General features: G+C 40.3%; 1 protein-coding gene across 4 annotated transcripts in view; it reads left to right on the plus strand.

The window, feature by feature from the left end:
• Window positions 1-23,179, plus strand: part of HELZ (helicase with zinc finger) — a 117,731-nt gene that overhangs the window by 46,076 nt on the left and 48,476 nt on the right. For 3 of the 4 annotated variants that reach the window (XM_082212340.1, XM_082212341.1, XM_082212343.1), the window contains 6 exons: window positions 2,981-3,248; window positions 6,682-7,015; window positions 17,351-17,481; window positions 18,741-18,920; window positions 19,418-19,522; window positions 22,547-22,725. In XM_082212340.1, coding sequence (XP_082068466.1) covers window positions 2,981-3,248; window positions 6,682-7,015; window positions 17,351-17,481; window positions 18,741-18,920; window positions 19,418-19,522; window positions 22,547-22,725 — 1,197 coding nt within the window. The remainder of the gene's footprint in view (window positions 1-2,980; window positions 3,249-6,681; window positions 7,016-17,350; window positions 17,482-18,740; window positions 18,921-19,417; window positions 19,523-22,546; window positions 22,726-23,179) is intronic. The other variant, XM_082212342.1, reaches the window with a different exon arrangement.

Genomic DNA, 23,179 nt, shown 5'->3' on the forward strand with positions numbered 1-23,179 from the left:
AAAAAACTACCAGTAAAGGTGGGGGAGTATGTTATTGACAGAGATCTAAAAAAACAAATGCCAGGCAAGAGATGCAGGCAGAATTTTTTTTATCTAGTGTGAACAGTGATATAGATCTAGCAAAAGAAAGACTTAACAGGATTAAGTGCTAGGATCATTGAGCCAGTGTAGTTCTCTCGGTCAAGGTGCTGTACTGCTGCAACAATTCCAGATAGTGTTGTGCTGTACAAGGTCTTGCATGAATCATGTGTGGACAAAGGAATTGCATGGCAAGGGCAGAATGGAGCAATGACAACGCTAGTTGCAGTTCTTTTCATGTTAACTGGATTAGGCACATTCTTTTCCTTTTTTGCGTACATACACTTAGCATTTACTACCTCAAATCTATGTTAATATCATAGCTTATTGTCTAGAGTCCCAGCCTTTTCTTAACCTGTGGGTCCCCAGATGTTGTTGAACTACAACCCCCATCAACCCCAGTTAGCAAGGCCAGAGTTCAGGGATGATGGGAGTTGTAGTCCAACAACATCTGGGGACCCACAGGTTGAGAACCGCTGGTAGACATTGCCCTACAGGACACAGATACATAAGTGGTGGCAGGGTGTCACACGCACATGGATCCCATCCACAAACCTCACTCTTATCAGTGACTGTAGACTAGGAAAAGAGAGGTAGATGAAGGATGCTGACTGTTTTGGACTCTTGAAGCTGCAACCCTTTGCAGGCACCCTAGGATTGGCCTATGCATTTTCAGAAGTAGGATCTCATTGATGCTGATGACATTTCTTGTTGGAACCGGACCCATTTTTCTTTGTGACATTTGAAAACAACCAGGTGTTTAAAATCAATCAGTTTTAATCATGAATGTTTGGTAGTGTGTTACACTGCATTTCTAACTCAACCAGAGTAAGCCCCAGTGAATTTGGTGGGACTTCTGAGTAGACATGGTTAGGATTGCACTGCTATTCTTCTTTGCTTGGGAACATTTTCTTCTCCTTATAAATTTCTTTATAGTTAACCATATTGCCTTTCTTAGAGCTCCAGCAGCTCAATTCTTAGAGGATCATGCTGATCCCAGATATATTTAAATAACGAGTGTTTATGTTACAGAGTGGCTCAGAGATTTCTAACCTCCTTTCTCTGATGCTTATTTCAAAGACGTTAGGATGCTGCAGCAAATGTTTTCCAGATATGGGAGCTGTTTGCTTGGAACTCATATTAAATTGTTATCCTGCCTTTTTTACCTTTACTGTATATCTCTATCTTCCTGTCCATATCATACCATCTTAATTATTTTTCCCATCTCTTTGCTGCTCCAAAATATGGTAGTGTCGCCGCCTAGATAAGACCAAGATATTATGTAGAAAATCCCAGAGCAAAACTCATTTTCTTAAGTTGGAGACAGATAACTGAAGAATATGTTCTTTGCATGTTGTGGATGAATGAGATCATCACTTCTTTACTATATGTTGAATCCAGGCAACAGGAATATTTAAGTCTCCACCTCCCAAGTAGTTTGCTTAGTTGTAAATTCCAATTTGAGTTCTTTGAGTTGAGTTGAAACATGAAGGGGAGGAGAAACGAACCATCAATCCTTGTTTTACAGACCTAGTCTGGTATGTTTTTCAGGATAACTTGTTAATTTTACATTCTTCCAGAGCTTCAGAGCTAGCTAGTTTCACAATGGACCCTGCAGAATGCTGAAGGAAAATAAAAGCTGCACACAATGTTGATTGTATGCTTGATTTTGTTTCAGTTTTTGAATATTGCTTTCTTTCCTCTCTGTTTAGAGCACAGTGTTTTGTTCTTGATTCCTTAATTTTTGCCATCTTATTCATGGCTTATGTACCATGAACTGCGGCATGTCAAACTACCCTTGACTTGCACTGAGGCATGGCCTTTAAAATCATTGTGATGAGCAGCACTAATTATTCAGCTAAGTGAAACCTTTGTGTATTCTGAATCTGGGTTGGCTAGAGCTGCAGGTGTTTTCTTGCTCATCCTGTTCTTTATTTATGTACAATAGATTTAAATCTCCAGCATTGCTGGAGCAAAGATGTGAAGCAAATGCCATAGTTCATGAATTGCTCTTTCTAGATTATCTGAATACTTACAGCCCAAAGCAGGAAGACTGAATATGCAGTATAGTTGTTGCAATGCAAATAACTATTCAGTGTGAATTAAATTGTTTTCAGAGTGAATCACTGTGGTATTTTAGGAACTGTTATTTGATCTTCATGTAAAAAGGTGCCTGACCAGAGCCATCATGCCAGTAAACTGTGTATGTTTGCCTTTACTGTCTTTAAACAAACAAACAAAACAAAATCCTCAAACACAAAATGTAACCCACAATTGAATCAATTTATCTTCTAAAAGTTCCCTGTCCATCTTAATTTCAGCTGGCAAGAATTCTCAATACTAGTTAATTAAAACAGATCAAGGAGCAACAACTGCAGCACAAAAGCATAGGAATATATAAAAAGCCCACAAAATAGGCAAAATTCCTTGCCTGTGACAATGGAGTGGGATTTACTTTTTTCTTAAGGAAGGGGTAAGAGATTAACAAAGCAGAAATGGGTACATAGTTTACAGACCTAAATTTTCTGCTACTCCTCTGGTGCTGGCTGAACTTTTCTGAATATCTTTACTTTTGAAAGCTCATTTTAAAGAATGTATCTTCTATATTAGTCGTATTCTCCTTTAATAAACAAAGAGCATCCACTACCATGTCTAAGATGCAAATGGTGTTATCAGTGGGTACAAGCAGTTTTACTAGCTGTGAAATTTTCTTGAAGGGACAAATCATGTCACTTAGGCATCTAGCAGAAATCATGTATGTTGTCTCTCCCATCTTACATGTGTATGTTTTTGTGACATATTCATGAGGTGTCACAAACTTCATAATAGTACCCATTTACCCATTTATGTGAGACAAAAGTATCCAATTATTATCTTTCTCAATTTATCCCTCTGCATTTAGATCTTGAATACCGGATGAATGCACGACAACAATTACTAACTACAGCCAAACGTTGGGATTCCACTTCTAAGACTATTGTAGAATTTGAGCCAAATGATACTACTGAATTGGATAAGAGCCTTCTGATTAGATACCAAATTCCTCTGTCTGCTGACCAGTTATTTACACAGTCTGTCTTGGATAAATCATTGACCAAGAGTAACTATCAGTCACGATTGCATGATCTCCTCTATATTGAAGAAATAGCACAATATAAAGAAGTCAGCAAGTAAGTAATGTTTCTACTAAAACTTGTCAATTGATCAATACTGCTACTTTATTTGACATTACAGATCATTGCTTTCTTACTCCTGCGAACCATTGAGTACTGCAGCTTGGGGAAATTCTCCCATAGTCAAGAGAATTGCATTTTATTATACAGCTATTGGCTGTATGATGGCTTCATATGAAAAAATATGTTTAAGATGTTTTTTGGAGGTAGGTTATCCTCATTGAGTAAACTTTTCCCACCCCCACACCTGCTACATGACACTAAATATCTGAGCAGTGCATTGAGCTTTCTGGAAGATCAAATGGTACCATTAAAATATATATATATCATTATCTTATGAAATAAAGGTAAATGGTAAAGGACCCCTGGACAGTTAAGTCCAGTCTATGGGGTGCAGTGCTCATCTCGCTTCAGGTCGAAGGAGCCGGCATTTGTCCACAGACAACTTTTCCGGTCATGGGGCCAGCATGACTAAACAGTTTCTGGCGCAGTGGAACACGGTGACAGAAACCAGAGCGCACGGAAACACCATTTACCTTCCCACTTCAGCCGTACCTATTTACCTACTTGCACTGATGTGCTTTCGAGTTGCTAGGTTGGCAGAAGCTGGGACAGAGCAACAGGAGCTCATCCCGTCATTCAGATTTGAACTGCCTACCTTCCGATCGGCAAGCCCGAAAGGCTCAGTGGTTTAGACCACAGCGCCACCTGTGTCCCTATATCTTATCAAATACAACACATTAACATGGCATTTTTTTGATTTCTTTTACATGGAAAAATGGGATTCAGAACTGCAGTTACACTTCTATCTCTCTGCGTGTATTATAATGCATTGGACTTGCTTAGGGAACATTTTGATTAGCCTGTTCAGTTAGAATGACATACTTCCAAAGATCATTCATGAATGGGAATCTTTACATGAGGTCAATCTGGTTAATCAGTCATTTAGTATGTGCTCCAGGACGACGAGTTCTCATTTATTCTGCATTTTAGTGGCTACTGGTACTATTTATGTTCCAATGCCTAAATACAATTAAATTGTGGGGGGGAATTCCGGAGAAAGTTTTTTTACACTCTCGCTAGCCCCATGATTAAAAATGTAACCACTGCATTTTCTCAGATGTGCTGGAGCTTCTCCCTAATTTGCTTCACTGACTCAGTTACTGACTTGTGCTCACTGTACATTTTTTCTAGCATCTAGAAAAAACATTTTATCACAGTTCACACAAGAAACAAGCCAAATATTTTAAGGAACACAGAGGCCATTTCTTCCTCTCACTATCTGCGGATTATATCTCAGTAAAGAATAAATTATATCGAGCTTAAATTTATAGGATGAAGGCCTCAGAATTAATTGTTGTGTTTTTTTTGTTAATGTGATTTTATGAGCAGGCATGAAAGTGTGCCAGTTAGGATTGCATTTCTGAGTAGTTGCACAACAGACCCTTAAGCGTTAGAGTGAAAGCAGCTACTCTAAAATTCAACCAAACAATTCAAAATATGAGTAATACAGAACATAGAGGATTTCTGAGCAAATATTTGGGAGAGAAGCTAAGGTTTGCATCCAGTGCAGTAGTCCCATTTGCTCAAGGACTTCTGCTTATTCAACAGAACTTACTCCTTGCCCCCTCCCAATCTGTTCTGGGTTTCACCCCAACTCTGGAGAATTTCTTTTCAGGAGGGTCCGCAGAAAGAGGAGAGGGAGAGGGAGAGGGAGAGGGAGAGGAAGCCCTGTTGCCCAGAACTTCTGTCACACAGAAGCTCTTGTGTGAATGGTATGACTGTTGGATACAGTCCTCAACTGGCTTAATCTAAGACATATTTATGCAGTATAGTTGGAGCCACTGATGGATACAGTATTGGAATTATTGTAAAGTAATTGTGTATTTTGTTTAACAAGGTGGTGCCATTTAGTTTCAGCTCCAGTGTGCTCAGTTTCCAATATTCACTCCCTTGTTTTCCTTCCCTAGTTGATCACTGTATTTAAAAATTATCTATGAAGAGGGAGCACCCGCTGTTCTGAAAATGCCAAAATTATATGTTTATAGCTTATATAGCATGTTTCATTCACTCAGGGAGACAAATCTAAGGGCTCTAAAAACAATGTATCCTCTGCTATTTTCCTGTTCTTATTTATAGCATTCCTGAGTTGTATTGTACAGTGGAACCTCAGTTTTCGAATGTAATCTGTTCCAGAATACTGTTCGACTTCTGAAACGTCTTGAAAACCGAAAACTGAAAGTGGAAGCCTCAATTCAATAGGGAAACTCAAAATGAAAGCCGTGTAGCATGTTCAGCTTCCAAAAATCATTTGAAAACCTAAGCAGTTACTTCTGGGATTTCAGCATTTGGGTTCTGAAACGTTCGTTAACGTCTCCGTTAACGAGAACCGAGGTTCCACTGTATTCTAAAGGACAGCTTACAGGTACATTTTTGTACCTATAGGTTTTCTCCATGGGTTAATAGCAGATTTGGGTGGGGCTTTGTCTGCCGTCCAGTGTCTTGCTGCTTCTGTCCATCCCTAAACACACATTACTCGGCCTAATATTAAGACTGGCCAGCAGTTGTTAGATTCATCTGCCAGCCTGGTTGGCTTTTGTACCTCGGTTCTCAAACTTAATCCGTTCCGCAAGTCTGTTCCAAAACCAAAGCGTTCCAAAACCAAGGTGCACTTTCCCATAGAAAGTAATGCAAAATGGGTTAATCCGTGCCAGACTTTTAAAAACAACCCGTAAAATAGCAATTTAACGTGAATTTTACTATCTAACGAGACCATTGATCCATAAAATGAAAGCAATAAACAATGTACAGCAGTCACACAATCCATCAGTAGCTGAACTGGCTTCCACACAGTCACAAAAACAAAAACAAAAAGAGCCACAAAAACGCAAAATAAATAGCAAAATAAATAGCAAAAACAGATAGACCTTAGCTTAACACTCAAAACGGAAGTGTGGCACTCAAATTGGAAGCGTTACACTCAAAACAGAGCATATTCAGCTTCTGAAGAAAGCTCACAAACTGGAACACTGTGTTTGGGTTTCAAGTTGTTTGAGTAACAAGGCCCTTGAGAACCAAGGGACAATTGTACATGGAATGAGGGAGGCATCATTTTGTTGCACACCTCATGCATTGGAGTATCTTGGGGGAGGGTAGCGCTTCTGGGATATATATTTCAATCAGGAAATTAGCCTATAGGAAAGAGTTGCGGGGGGCTGTTGCCTGTCATCCCTCAGTGTCACAGCCCCAGTCAGCATTCCACACCCATTTAACATCTTTTAAAACTTCTTGGAGGTCCTGTACACGGACCTTCCACTTCAGCCCTGGTTTGGCCTTCAGTTTTCATTTTGTTTTCATTTTGTTTTTCATTTTGTTTTCTCTGCTGGGTACCATTTCACCCCCAGAACTAACTGTACACTTTCTGGTTTAGGTTCAACATAAAAGTGCAATTGCAGATTGTAGCAAACTTCATGCTCACCGGTGTTTCTGGAGTTGCAAAGTATGCCCAAAATGGACAGCTTTTTGGACGATTTAAACTCACTGAAACACTTTCTGAAGACACTTTGGCAGGACGACTGGTGATGACCAAAGTCAATGCTGTTTATTTATTGCCAGTCACTAAAGAGAAGTCAATACTGACCCAAGGAACCAAAGAAAAGGTGTATGAAGCAGCTATTGAAGAAAAAACAAAGGAGTATATATTTTTGAGAATATCCAGGGAATGCTGTGAAGAACTTAATCTTCGAGCAGATTGTGAAATGCAGGTATGTGTGATGGGAAATTTCTGATGTATTCTTTCAGCTGCATTTGCCTTTCAATACTGTAGGTATCTCAGCAACCTCAGCCATAACATACCTGACTCTGATACTAATTTATAAGCATAACTGAGGAGCAAGTAAGTTCCTCATCTAATTTTGCACCAGGAGTTTGTGACACAACAAAGGAATTTCATTGTTATGGTCATTCGCCATAGGGCTTATTCTATGCACTGGGGGCAGAAATGTGTAGGATCCTGATTCTTCTACTGGTTGAATTAAGCATTACAGAATGGGATACAGGATCCATTTTCCTTGACTACACTTGGTGCAGTTCAGTGTAAACAGGAAGGGTACCTGTGAAAGCCACGCCTGCAGTTTCCGTGGCCAGGAATAGAGAGCAAGGCAGAACCGCCAACATGATAGCCACGAGGGCTTGGAACACCTCTCTTCCAACTTCAGCTGAAAACACCTGGTTGTGGGCCCATCTGGAAAGCTGTGTTATGCTTAGCCGGGATAAGATTTTGCAACAACACTTCTGGTGCCAGCCATTACAAACAGTGTTTCATCTTCTGCAGTTCATTGGGACAGGACTGGCAGAAATAGGAATTTTGAAATTATCTTAGTATACTGGGAATAATAAAAAAAAATCATTTAGTATTTATGCCTGATTTTTAAAATTGAACACAGTGCAGTGTTTTTTTGTTGGTTTTTTTTAAAGGTCTAAATTGTGCATTTTATTTAGTTTTAATTCTAAACGAATCTAAATTTCTTACTCTAAAATTGATGTGTTGGGCACTTCTGTTTCCTCAAGGTTTCAGCATCAGTACTTGCCAACAAAGGCAGAGGTTTTTTGTTTTTGTTTTATTCCCTTTGAATTCATAATGCTCATAGAAGAATGCTTATGGACTGTGGAGCCACCGGCTACGTTGTTTGTAGATATACATCTGTGAAGTAGCATGTATTCTGGGCTCTTTTTAAAGCCAAACTCTTTCTGTTTCCCTCTTTCCTTTTTATTTCCCAAATCACTAAACATGCTGTCTGTTCCTGTGGCTGTGACCTATCCTCACCAACTCTTTTTGACCCCCACAAATCTGGCTTCAGTCATCTCCACTGATTGAAACTGCTCTAACCAATGTGTCTAACAGCCTCTTCTGTGCTAAGGGTGAGTTCACTGGAGGGCATTTATCACAACCTAATTAAAGGGAGCATTCACCATGATCCTCCTAATTATTGCATCCTAACTTCCACCCCACCTCAGAAGGTGGACATTATTGTGCAATGATGATGGATGGTGGTGTGACAACTTTGCTCATGACAAAAAGAGAGAGCATAGTCCGATAGACTCCAGTCACCTGTTGCCAGTGGTGCGGTTCCTTTGCGAAATAGCTTCCCTTGTCACAGCTGCAGGACGTGTCACTCACACTGAAGAATTGTAGACACACACTTTGCCTGTGGTTATCTCACGCTCACATCTCGAAATAATCCCTACTTTTCTATCCTAAATGTTTGATCTTTATCACACCCGTGTTTTTCAACTTTGCTTCTGACGGGGCCAATTTTATGCTCATCATATACATGACATAAAATTGAGACTCTGCAAATTAGTTGGAGCCCCTGGTACTTTATAGCATAGCCCCTGGTTCTAAGCAGTTTTGACTTTCACTGGCCCACAAAACTCCTTTTATGAGATCATATATTGAGACTTTAAAAAAATAAATAAAGTGAGGATTCATCTTGGGGGGGCGTCAGTCTATAGACATATCAGAATGGAGAGATTGAGAGCAGGATAGGTGTGGACCTGGGGTTGTAGCCAGTACCATCACAGCTGATGGTAAGGCTTGTATCCGCAGAAAGGGGAAAGAAGCCATTTCCCCTCACTCCTGCTGCCCTCTGGTTCTCTACTTTCTCTGGAGAGTCTTTCAGCCCTTGAGTAGATTTAGGGGGAAGTGAATTGGTGAAAATGGCTTCCCTCCCTGTTCCACTGACTGCAGCCTTACCACCATCTGAGTGATACTGACGGATGCAGTCTATACAAATGAATATTTATTAATGGATTCACATGGAATTCCTAGGGCTCATTCACATGGAATTTTAATGTGGATTTGAAACTGCTTGTGTACCAATTTTTTTGGTTGTCCTCCACTTAGGTTTATTTTGTAAAATTTATTCACCGCTTTAAATTTGTGAAGCACATTTGCCTTTTATCTTAATCTTTAATACGGAGGATTTGTGCAAGAGCAATATTGCCTGAATCTCCATACTAAATTTAAATCAAATATAAACAGGAATCACCATCTAAAATATGTCAATATGAATTGGTGAGTGAAGGGAGATGGGATGTGGAGGTAACCAGGGGAAGGGCTAACCTAAGGAAACAAAAGGAAGGAAGAATCAGGGGAGCACACAGCACTGTCTGAACGGTGTGAAATCTACCAGAAAGTTGACTGCTGTGTATTTGAGTGGGTAGTCGGGGAGAATCTTTTTTGCAGCTTCCCCCAAGGTGTGAAATACAAAATGCTTCATTTTGTGAAATAAATGAAATATGCTGGTAACATCTTCTAAAAAGTAGTAAAAAAAGTAAAAGGTAAAGGACCCCTGGGTGGTTAAGTCCAGTCAAAGGCAACTATGGGGTGCGGTGCTCATCTTGCTTTTATGGCTGAGGAAGCCGGCGTTTGTCCCCAGACAGCTTTCCCAGTCATGTGACCAGCCCAGCATGACTAAACTGCTTCTAGTGTAATGGGACCCCGTGACAAGTGCCAGAGTGCATGGAGAAGCCATTTACCTTCCTGCCACAGCGGTACCTATTTATCTGCTTGCACTGGTGTGCTTTCGAACTGCTAGGTTGGCAGAAGCTGGGGCAGATCAATGGGAGCTCACCCCGTCGCACGGATTCGAACCGCTGACCTTCCAATTGGCAAGCCCAAACAGCTCAGTGGTTTAGACCACAGTGCCACCTTAAAAATGTAGTAAAGACACATCTACACACATGCCCAGTTTGGGGGGAAAATGGTAAAGGAGGTGGGTGGGTATGTAATAATTGAGGTGGGGGAGGGACATGCATATGCCACATTTTCATCCCATCAAGTAATACCCACTAGTGCAGATGGGAAGCATTGGTTAGGAATCAGAGACAGAAAAGTCGGTGGATATACTTGCACCATAGCACTCATGGAAAAATTGGATCTGAGCTACTTCATTGTTTGAGTTAACACCGTCATATGAATACAGCTCCAGTGGATGATTGGAATACAGAATTGACACAGAACAGTTTCATCAGTAGCTAATACGCCTTCTGCATTGTGCTACATGTATTAATACTACAGTGTTTCAGGGAGCTACAGGTGATGGAAGTATCAGGAGCAAAGGTTTGAGTGATAGTGGCCGAAATTTGAACGAGCATTTGAATTTGAACGAGTAGCGTGCCTGTGATGGTGGCAAAGAGATCTTGCCTCACTGCATCTTTCTGTCCAACCATATTGCATTCAACCTGACCATGATAATAAAATTTAACGTATGGTAGCTCACTGTGACAAAATTGCTATGCATCTGCTGCATTTTGGAAACCACATTAAGTGTTATTCTGAACCATTCTAGTTGATTTCAACTTAGAGTTGAAGAGTTCTTGCAAATATCCATGTCTCCACTTATCCCTTTGTAATCAACTTTGCTCAACTAGCTAATTTGGTTGAGGGTGAGAGCATTGCTCTCTTAAGAAAAGAATTTGAAGGATGCAATTGCCAGACCTTTACTGAAAATAGCTACTTTTAGATCCATTGGATCTGAATAATCAGTTCTTTTTCTACTTTTTTGATCAAGATGATCAAGTGACTAATAGAGATGCAACTGAAGAAGCCTCTGGATTAAACTTAATTATCTAGAGTCAAATGAGCCTGGCTTCATGGCTGTTTCTAGAACAAAAATTGCATTGATTGTCCTGGAGGTTGATCTCTAATGGAAGAAAAACAGAGGGAATGTGAACCTCACAGGAAACCCCCCCCCAGTGCAGTCCTAGGCATGTCTACTTCAAAGTAAGCCCCATTGATTTCAGTGAGACTTACTCCCAATATAATATAGGATTGCTGCCTCAATGGTTTTCAGTACCATCAACTGTGATCATATGATATTCCTGGATCATCTGCCTGAGGGTATGATACACCACACTAAACTGATTGAAGACGTCCCCTCAAAACATGTTATTTGAGATTCTTTCCCTGTGCAACATCTTCATAAACCACCAGTTACTTATTCCATGTGAGCTTGTGCTGTATATTTGGAAACTTTGGTTAATTCAACATCAGAACATTAATTTAATTTTGAGAGTGAGATGAAAGGAACATGCTGTGGTCCAAGAACAACTATACTGGCTCCCAATCTGTTTCTGAGCAAAACTTAGAGCGTTGGTTTTGATTTTTAAAACCCTAAATGGACTTGATGCAAATTAAACAAGACAATGCCTTTTCCACTCATCTTGTCTGTACCTCTATGATCAGTAGAAGATGTCTTGCTCCATCCATTGAATTAATGGAAATGAGAAGCAGATATATCACCTCTCTTTATAACTTCTAAGAGAGTTTGTGTACTGGTCCAGTAAACGCTTCCGCTGCGCCACCAGCAACAGCTCTCTTTGCAGAGCATTAATTAAGTCCAGTGCTGAGATTCTTGTTGCAGTACAAGCTTCAGAGTCTCAGCAGCAAAGAAATAACGACACAGGGAGGCCTGTCTTTCCAAAGACAGGTTTATTGCAGAAAGATAACAGAAACACCTCCAGAGCTTTCTGACATTTTTGCTTCATGCCCCACACACCACACAGAGAAAACAAACACTCTTTATATACTGAGCAACTTAACAACTTAACGAGCTTGACTACTTAAAGTTACATGACATTGCTAACTTGCCAGCGTCTTAGGTTTCACACCCTAACAACTTCTTCTGTTTATGTTCTTTCCCCCATCCCTTCTCTGTCCTCAACTTTCAGAAATTAGTGAAGATCTTAAACTTGGGAAAGTAGGGTAGATGATTTTTTAAACTGTCTGCTCTGTGGCTTTCACTGCTTTATCATTCTGACGACTGTTTAAAACTAATTGGTATATCCTATTTATTTATCTGCTTGTTTTCAAACTTTTTGTAAAACCTTGCCAGGATTCTTTAGTGGGTATGTGCCAGAAAACAAAATTGATTAAATAAATAAGTAGGTGATGTATAAAAAAATATCAATAAAGTTGCTTCCTTAGGGACTGCGGTCCGTGATACGTGTTTCAGTATAAACTATTTACTAATGCTTCATGTATTAACCAGTTCACTCAATTGGGATAGCATAGATCTTCTAAAACAAAAACTGTTTGTTTAGATGGTAATGATAAACTAGAGAATGCATAGAAGATAGAAATGCAGTCTGTGTAAAACAGGAGTGGTTAAGTGTCCCCCTCAAGATGGTGCTGAATGATGGTGCTCTAGATGGTGTTGGATGACAACTCCCATCATCCTCAGTGAGCAAGGCCAGTGGTAAGGGTGTATGTGCCTTATGTGGACCTCCAGATGTTGCTGAACGACACTATTCACCTTTGGTGTAAAATTAGATTTGACGATTTGAGACCCTATCTGCCTGCGGACTGCCTTGCCAGAGTTGTGCATGCTCTGGTTATCTCCCGCTTGGACTACTGCAATGCGCTCTACGTGGGGCTACCTTTGAAGGTGACCCGGAAACTACAACTAATCCAGAACGCGGCAGCCAGACTGGTGACTGGGAGCGGCCGGACTTGAAAGACCTACATTGGCTCCCAGTACGGTTCCGAGCGCAATTCAAAGTGTTGGTGCTGACCTTTAAAGCCCTAAACGGCCTCGGTCCAGTATATCTGAAGGAGCGTCTCCACCCCCATCGTTTTACCCGGACACTGTGGTCCAGCACCGAGGGCCTTCTGGTGGTTCCCTCACTGCGAGAAGCCAAGTTACAGGGAACCAGGCAGAGGGCCTTCTCGGTAGTGGCGCCCGCCCTGTGGAACGCTCTCCCACCAGAGAACAACAACTACCAGACTTTTAGAAGACATTTGCAGGCAGCCCTGTTTAGGGAAGCTTTTAATGTTTGATGTATTACAGTATTTTAATATTTTTTGGGAAGCCTCCCAGAGTGGCTGGGGAAGTCCAGCCAGATGGGCGGGGTATAAATAATAAATAATAAATTATTATTATTATTATTATTATTATTATTATTATTATTATTATTATTATTTAACCTATATTTCATAGAACTGCAGAGTGCTGTTACTAGCTGCAGATAAGCACTGGGAATATGATAAACGTTCAGCTCTCGGTACATTTTAGTGTCAGTCTGACATTGGTTGAAGTCAAAACCTTGTGCCATTTTGTTTTCCTGGCAAGGATAGTTCCATTTGATGCCTTTAATTTAATACATCCTGTGGTTAACCATTAAAGAATTAGTCTCAGTCAACTGAATTAAATGCTTTCTTCATCATATAGCTTCTGTAAGTGTAAAGTGGCTGACGTTGGCTGTCTAGTAGAAATAATTTCAAATGAAGGCCACAAGTGCAGATGGAAATAAATTCATTCTCACTAATAGATATCACCAATGTCACGTTCCAATCAGTCTGCCAAAAAATTATGCAAGAATCATAATGTTTTCATTTAAGGTGCATAATTAGCCTAAATGCTGATTATGCCACTGGGCACTTGGGTTGTGTTTATTTTCTAAAAACAATAATCAAGACCACTAATTGACTATATCAGGAAATGCTACTGGAATACAAAATTAGATGGGCCATTTATCCTGTCAAGTCAGTTTTCTCTTACAAGTTATTGCGAAGCTTAACTTCTTCATAGCATTCTTCCATTTTATTAGACACCAACATATTTCAGTGAGCATTATGTTTTACAGTAGGGATGGGCAACTGGAGGGGGGTAAATATGGCTTCTTACATATATTTCCTTTGGTCCTCATTGTGTGGACCTTCTCATACAAGTCTTATTGGTTCTATGTTAAGAAGTTGTGTCAACTTTGTATTTATTTAGAGGCAGGCAGGACTTTGCAAAGCCAGTGGGAGAAAGTGAAAAAATAATTAAATAAATACCGTATTTTTCGCCCTATAGGACGCACTTTTCCCCCTCCAAAAATGAAGGGGAAATGTGTGTGCGTCCTATGGGGTGAATACAGGCTTTCGCTGAAGCCTGAAGAGCGAGAGGGGTCAGTGCGCACCAACCCCTCTTGCTCTCCAGGCTTCAGGAAGCTCTGTGCAACCCTCGGGAGCCTGGCGCAGCTTCATGCCGGGCTCCGGAGGGTTGCCCAGAGCTGCCTGCACTCCCGGGCTCCGCGCAGCTCCGCGCAGCTCCCGAAGGTTGCACAGAGCTGCCTGCGCTCCCTGGCGTGCAGCCAGAGCGATGCCGAAGCTGCGCGCAGCTTCGGCATCGCTCTGGGACCCGTTCTGGGGGCTGGGGTCGGGGGAAGCTTGGGCTTCCCCCACCCCAGCCCCGCGCCTGTGTGTGTGGGGAATAATCCCCCCCCCCCAAATCTAGGTGCGTCCTATGGGCCAGAGCGTCCAATAGGGTGAAAAATACGGTATAAAGGTTTTTTGTTTTTTGTTTAAATTGCAGCCATACCCTTTTTATGGTGTCAAATTGTATTTGTCTGCAGGTGTAGTTAACCAAGGAAAGACTATTATTCATTCTTTTTTAATGTTAGGATAATAGTTTTGGAAAAAAAGGGTTTCTTTTCTAACAAAGCCAAGGCTTTTATCTGCACACTCTATTACTCTGACTATCTTTCTTGGGAATTCTGGTGCATAGCATGTTCTTTTTATTTTTGCTAAGTACATTGTGTGGTTTGACAACCTCACACACTGCCTTTTCATTATTCCTTTTCACAGTCTGCTTTGGTATTGTGTGGTAGTTTTTAATGTTTGGTTTAGTGCATTTATCAAATATTTCAGCCTTACTAACGGTTAACAACAATTCTTGATTTCTTTTGGGTTAATAAAATAGAGTTTTATCTTTCTTGGTCCCTTAACATATTTTATGTTTCAACTTTAATCAAATGATTAACTATTGTCATTCTAATAGTTATGGGGAATACTTCCGTGGTTAACAAGAAGACATTGATGAATGCTGTAATTCAGTAAGTCTGTAATTCAGACTTAGAAGAGATATCCCACAAATAAACAACAAACTATATGTGGGCATGCTTCTTTGGTTCGCATTCTCCTTAAGCACTGATTCTTAAATAGAGGATCAGTGAAGGAAAACTATGCCAACCTGATCCAGATGAGAAACCGTGTGAGAAGGGACAAAAATAAATTTGGATTTAGCTTAATGGTTCTCAAACTCTCCCTGCCTCTATGGACCACCTGAAAAATGCAGGCCAGTTTTCATTCAATGCTGGCATTGTATAACCAGTATTGTATTATGAAAATTGCTGCCCAGGGCCCTGTTAACCTTTTTCATAAAGTTGGTCCCCATCAAAGAGTTTCTGTCTCTGTCTTTCCTTTTTTTTGGGGGGGGGAGGCAGAGTAGAGATAATATTGGGAACCACTTGCATGGTACTTTACTAGTTTGAGAACTGCTTCTAAGTCATGTGTTATCATCTCTTACTGCTGTTTATAAATTACCACTGTGCTTATTTTATTTATTTGCGTTAAATTGTCAGACTGTACCTCTTGTATTTCATGACCACTTGGCCTCCACTATTTGCATTTTCCCCCTTTATACTTTCTCTCTTATCTCCTCTAATCTGTTTGCCTGCAGAGGAAAATACTGATAAAGTTAACCTGTACCACAATAAATCTGCTAGCCTTTAAGATGTCACAAGTCTCTTGTTTCATGTTGCAACTGTAATGACATCCCTCTGGAAGTCGCCTAATACACTATCTCAAACATGGGCTAGAGTTTTCACTGTTATTTTTTGACAATTTGAGTATGGTTGCTGTATATTGAAGTATTGGGTATAGCAATTAATAAGAAATCTGTAATTAAAGAGATTTTAGATTGTAGTGTTTGCATAAGAATCAACCTTTCTTTCAGCACTTTGATTTGGAAGATTTTTTTTTTTTTAGTCATAAGCACAAATGTTAAATTAAAGCTGTGCACATTTCTAGCTTTCATGACTAACTCCCTGCCCAAGGCTTTGAGCTGCATTAATCCATTTTTTTCAATGAAAATGTCTGTCATTATTTGCTTAGTTAGTAAGACAATTGTTTGAACTAATTTTATTGTTCATTTTCAGACATAGGTTCTGGTTAAGATGCTGTGTTCTGTGCTGAAACATTGCTGAAGTCTAGTAATATTTTGGGGGGCTTTGTTATTTGCTATGAGTATACAGTAATTGAGAAGAAAATAAATTTTAGCTAGTGCTCAGCCAGAAATCACTTCTGTGGTGTTGAACGTGAATGGTTAATTCACTCTGTTCCCAAGCTTTCCATAGCATTTCCACAGCTTATTGCTGACTTATCCTCCTTGGAGGGTTAGTTGTGTATATGATGGCTTATGTTGCAGTTTTGCTATCAGTGGACCATGCTGTATTATGTGTCATGTTCTTTGTATTTTTTATTTTTAAAAGGATATTCTCACTCTGTCAGTAGTCAGTACAGTGGTACCTCGGGTTACAGACGCTTCAGGTTACAGACTTCGATAACCCAGAAATATTACCTCAGGTTAAGTACTTTGCTTCAGGATGAGAACAGAAATTGTGCTCCGGCGGCGCAGCGGCAGCAGGAGGCCCCATTAGCTAAAGGGTTGCTTCAGGTTAAGAACAGATTAAGAACGGACCTCCGGAACGAATTAAGTACTTAACCCGAGGTACCACGGTATATGTTTTTGTAGACCCAGGGGTGGACATTGCTCAAAGGTAATCCTTCAGGGATGGGGCCAGAGACAAAGGTCGGTGAGGCCACCCCTTTTCTTTCTCACTTTCTGCCACTCTTTTCTTTTCCACCCCCATTTCTCCATTTCTCCACTCCTTGCCTTGCCACCTGCCAAAATTTGACTGATGCTACTGACCTTTGCTATAGTTCTTCTATGAGAACACTGTATTTCATTTACCGATGCACGGTCTGAGTTATTATTTTTTTTAAAAAAAAACACCACTTGTACAACTATGTATACAGGATAGTAGCCAAAACCACAAATTGTGTTACTATTACAAAAATGTTTCTCTTGGGCTTTACATTTTACATAAAAGCATTTAGGAAAGGTTTTGATCTAATCTGTAGGATTAGGTGTTGTGAATTTGTTGGAATATGTGATTGCAGTAGTTCTGTTTAGCCCAAGTCTAAAACTATTTATTTCAGTTGCCTGTTTTCTGGCATACCTTTTCATTTATTAATTTTGTATGTACTGTAGGTTGAACTTCAGTTTCAGTTAAACCGCTTACCCCTCTGTGAAATGCATTATGCCTTGGACAGGATCAAGGACAACAGCATTCTCTTTCCAGATGTCGGCATGACGCCCACAATACCTTGGAGCCCCAACAGGTACAAAAACGCAAACAGTTTCATACCGAAATAAAAAAATTCCTTCCAGTAGCACCTTAAAGACCAACTAAGTAAATTCTTGGTATGAGCTTTCGTGTGCATGCACACTTCTTCAGATACACTGAAACAGAAGTTGCCAGATCCTTCTATATAGTGAGAAGGTGGGGAGGGGTATTACTCAGAAGGGTGGTGGGAATGGGAGATTGGCAGATAGCTGAGATGAGCCTGTTGACGACTCTTAACGACTATAATAGGTCTTACAGGAAAAGGCAAGGGGTGAGAAGGTGAGAAATGGCTTAGTGATGTATAATGAGATAAGAATCCAATGTCTTTGTTCAGACGAGGTCTCTCCATGGTTTCAAGTTTGGTAATGAGTTGCAATTCAGCAGCTTCTCTTTCCAGTCTATTTCTGAAATTCCTTTGTAGTAAAACAGCTACTTTGAGATCTTGTATAGAATGTCCTGGGAGAGTGAAGTGTTCTCCTACTGGTTTCTCTGTTTTGTGATTCTGTCTGTAACCAGTTTCATACCGGTCTCTGGTATATTTAAATTATATTGCATTCTTTGTAGCAGGTGCCTCAGACATGCATCTACACTAGAAATACCTACCTCCTGTAGGGTGCAGGAACAGGACATGAAGTGATATAGCAGGAAAGTAAACTTATCCTAGAAACCTTAGAAACAGGAAACTTTCTTTGTTCTCTCTAATATCAAAAGTCAGTTGTAATGAATTGCATTCTTACGGCAGAAGCAGCTTACCTTTGCCATTTATCCTGAATGTTAGCAGAGTGTGTAAACAGTATAATAATGTGGGGTTGATTTACCGTATTTTTCGCTCTCTAGGACGCACCCGACCATAGGACACAACTTGTTTTAGAGGGGGAGAACAAGAGGAAAAAATTCTCCCCCTCTCTGCGCAGCGCCCCTTCAGCGAAGCGGCAGGAGAAACGGAGCCCCTTCCATTTCTCCTCCCACCTACCTGAAGGGGCACCTACCCTTCAGCAAAAGGAACCCAAAGCCTCCGGAGCGCAGCGGGAGCACTCCCACTGCGCTTCGGAGGCTTCGCGTTGCTATCGCTGAAGCCAAGGAGCCTGCATTCTCTCCATAAGACACATTTCCCCTTAATTTTTGGAGGGGAAAATGTGTGTCTTATAGAGCGAAAAATACGGTAATTTTTGTTTCAGGCATGTCTTTGAGTAGTCATTTGTTTCTAAACCACGATGCTTTGGCGATGCTAAATGTCTGCTTTCTATTGTACAGACAGTGGGATGAGCAGTTGGATCCTAGGCTCAACGCAAAGCAGAAAGAGGCTGTTCTGGCTATCACAACACCACTCTCAATACAGTTGCCTCCTGTTCTTATCATCGGTCCCTATGGGACAGGCAAAACCTTCACTTTGGCTCAGGCAGTCAAGCACATACTCCAACAGCAGGATACTAGGTGAGGTGGCCCAATATATAGATATTTAATTGGAATGCAAATGCCAAACTTTAAGAGGAAGTTTAATAGTATAGAATCTCCATCCAGCTTAAAAAACCCCCATCCATCATTGTTTTGTATATATATGTATATATATATTTTCAGGAAAGAACTCAACAGTAAAAAGTGTAGTCTCCCCTTAGAAGAATGAATTAAAATTGGAACAAATGCATTGCCATATATTTAGAAAGCTGTGCACTGTGTAGAATTTAATAGCTGTCTTTATTTTAAAGCTACATTAGGATTGTGTACAATGTTTTTTTTAATAAAAAAACCCCTATGTTGAAAGTTTAAATCTTCCCACAGAAATTAGTTAGAAGCATCATTGAGCCATAAAGTTTGCAGACTAATTTCACTGAAAGAAATGTGTGAGGAAGATGGCCACGATTTTTTTTTGTACTGCTTTTGAATGATTTTCTGTTTCTTCATTGCTTTTTTATTTGCACCATTTATTCCAGCAGGATTCTCATTTGCACCCATTCTAATAGTGCTGCTGATCTCTACATAAAGGATTATTTACATCCATATGTAGAAGCAGGCAATCCCCAGGCGAGACCTCTCAGGTATTTTTTTAAGGCTTATTACGTATCTGTACAATATCTTAAGAAAAGGTGTCTATTCGAAATAGTTTTGAAAAACCTCAATGCTTTTAAGTTTATTGGCATTTAAAAACAATGTTGCCTAACTTTGATACAGTAACTAAAATGCAAATTGGAGCAAAGTCAACATGCTTTTGTTTCGTCCATTAAAGATAAAAGACATCCTTTTTTAAGCTTTACATATGTGGATATATGTGCTTTTCTAACTGAACAAATTTTGATATGGTCTTCTAAAAAGCTACTAAGGTGTAATTTTAAGGCGTAATTTTAAAGAAAATTAGGTACTAATTGGATTTTGGTTGGGGATTAATGGTGTTTTTAAAATCAGAGCAACATTTCGAGCAAATGGCTGAGAAAAGAAGCAATATATTTTTTAACATCATACAAAATTAGTTCAGTATCAAGCCGTTTGTGTATTAAATGAACTTGTCATAGATATTAGGAGAATGAGCAGAAGAAAAATCACACAAGATAATTTTATTCCTTCCCGTGGAGTCAAAAATGACCCCTTGGAAGACTTTGTGTATATTTGTATCTGGAATACCTAGAAATTTGCTTAAGACTAGATTTAATTTAAGCTGAGAGTTCATTTAGCTACAAATCCTGCTATTAAAATGTGATTGACCTCTGCATGTAGTCAGGGCAATAGTCTGCCATGGAAGGAAGCTTTCTGCAAGCAAATGCTTTGTATATAAAATTAGACAAAATTTCATCTGAAATGACAACATTGCTCTAGTCCTGTTGCTACCTTAATACCAGCCCTAGGCTCCTGGCACACATTTTCCTTTCCTGCTTTGACACTACCTTGGAATTACAATGCCTATCTTCCTCTACAACTCCATAGGAAAGTAGAGGGGGCAGAGCTGTCTTGAGACTTCAAATCTAAACCCTTCCCAAGAGCAGGAATCCCACTTAGTGATCCTTATCAAACAATTGGATACATTTAGATAATACAGCTGAAAAGTGACATTCTGACTGCTCCATAGGTGGGGAGTCCTTTAAAAAAAGAAATCTTGGCGTCTTCTCCCTCTGCATCAAGAATGGGGATTGAACAGAGCACATGCGCCAAGAATTGGATTTTTGTAACAAGATGTTGATCTACATACATTCCTCAAGATAACCCTGGGGAAACCTGTTTTGTTCATACTCAGCTGAACTGGGAGGCTAGATGAGCAGTTTCATGAAGTCCCATTGGCTAGTCACTCTTGAGATTCTTTCTTTTATTTCCTCTTTAGCATTTGGTTTGGCTCATTTGTTTGTGCAAATTCATGCTGTTCGATGCACGCCTGCTCTCTGTGAGAGTCCAGAGCTCCGTGGGAGAGCACATGTTTCCGTATGCAGGTGGTCACAGGTTCAGTTTCTGACATTTCTAGTTCAAGTGATCTCCTATAGCAGAACTAGAAATACCAGAGACTTGAAAGAAACAGCACAGGGCAAAATAGGCCAACGGTCCAGTGAAACTTCATGTACGCTGCTAGTGCCACACTGTGCTTTTTCTAATAGAGATACACCTAGAGATCCATTTTGCAATCTGTCTAACCACCTCATGTTACGATCAGTTCCTCCTTTCTCTTCCACCCTGTCAACTCCAAAAGCCTCCTAGCTCAATGTTCTGGTCTCCATCACTCTTTCTGATCACTTAGGCTTCTAGGCACCCAAGTCTAATGGTCGTGTGGCCCTTTGTTGAGAATCATAGACTCCTTTGTTGCACATCATGGCCCGCCATGTCTCCAGAGCATCTTAACCATATCTCAGGACCAATAAGCTCCCCCTCAATTCGAAACACACAGGAGTTGCTGGATTTGGAATATCCAGCCAGTTGTCCCTGTTAATCAGTGATCCACAGAGTCTGTGACAGCTGCTTTTGAATGTTTGTAATCCCATGTTGGAAGGATTATAGATTTATATCCCATCTCCCCTTTAGCTCTGTAGCATACTGGTTCTTTCCCATCAACTTTATCTTCCTTTAAGGTAGGTTTAGACTGGGAGAGAGTGAGTGGCCCAAGATCACCATTCACTCATTGATTGAGTGAGGATTTGAATCCGGGTCACCCCAGTTTTAGTCCTTGAACCTACTGGTTCTCTGGATTCTTCTGGGTCCAGTTTAATCACCTCTCCTATAAGAACATTTGCCTGCTCTTTTGTGGGTGATCATCAGATACCCTGGCTTGTAGTATGTCAGCTATCTTAGTTGAAGGTGGCTGTGGGCATTATTGGACCTAGTTATTCTGTATATAGAGTGCATCCTTCAATGAAAAAATAGGTGGAAGTGAGAAAAACAAGTGGCAAGAGAAGGTGAGGAGGGAGAAGGCGCACATGAGCAGAAGATCAGGTGTAGAAAGGAGTAAACTAACTAACCAAGGAGCAGAAGGAGGAGGTGAATGGAGGTGGAGGAAGTAAAGTGGGCTTGAGGGATGGAAGAAGGAGAAGTGAATGAAGGAGCAAAAGGTGGAGTAGATGAGGAGAAACTAGACGGGATGGCTGACAACACTGCTTCTGACTGAATCAAATAAAAATTGCTGTGCATTTTAGTGTAGAACACTGCAATCATACACATGTCCATTCAGAAATAACACTCATTAGTTCAGTGGATCTTACTGTCAGGTAAGTGGGAATTGGATTGAAGCTAAAGAGTAGCAGGTTACTATTTTAAGGTCACGTAAACAAGCCAATTATTTTCTGTTTACAGTACTTCAAAACATGTTGATATATTACAGCCAAAGGGATTACCCATTTGTATTTGAAAAACAGATTTATTAGGGGATTGTGGTATCGGCATACTAAAAGAATGGAGTTGAAGCATTTTTTAGTATACAGTCAGTTGTATGACATGATACACCAAAGCACTCAACTGATTTTACACACACACACACACAGGCACATGTGAAAAAATAAGAAAGTTATGGGTGTTTTACTATTGAAAAAATTACTTTGTTTCCTCCAAAACAAATTTTTGGGCAAAAATTAAGATATTTTCTTCTATTACAGGGTGTATTTCAGAAATCGCTGGGTAAAGACTGTTCACCCACTTGTGCATCAATACTGTTTGATTTCAAGCACACATTCCACCTTTCAGATGCCCCAGAAAGAAGATGTTCTTAAACAACGAGTAGTAGTGGTTACTTTGAATACTTCACAATATTTATGTCAGCTGGATCTTAAACCTGGTGAGGAAATGTACATGAAAAAGTATTTTAGTATTCCTTTCTTTGTGATTTAAAAATCATGTATTTGTTTGTGTGACTTTCTGTGCAAACTGGAGGAAGTGGGAAACTAATGCTGGGCCCATTCTTTTCCATGTCTCTTATCTGTATAAAGCCGGTGTTTTTGTGTGTGGGTACAGGCAATCCTTGTTTTGCACAGGGGTTCTGTTCCGGACCCCCACATGCATCCGCGGGGCATACGTAAGCCATAGCTGCCAATGTTTCCCTTTTCCAAATAGGATTCCTTGCAAGAAAAGGGAAAATTTGACAGCTATGGCGTAAGGCCGCTCTGCCCCTTTTTGTGATGTTTCTGTGACACTTTGGGTTACTTCCAGGTTTGGCGCATTGCGCGTATGTGCAATCGTGCGTAATTTGGATGTGCCTAAACTGGGAGTTGCCTGTACTCAATGGTATGGAG

This window comes from Podarcis vaucheri (assembly GCF_965113315.1).
Source record: "Podarcis vaucheri genome assembly, chromosome: 2".
NCBI lineage: Eukaryota > Metazoa > Chordata > Lepidosauria > Squamata > Lacertidae > Podarcis > Podarcis vaucheri.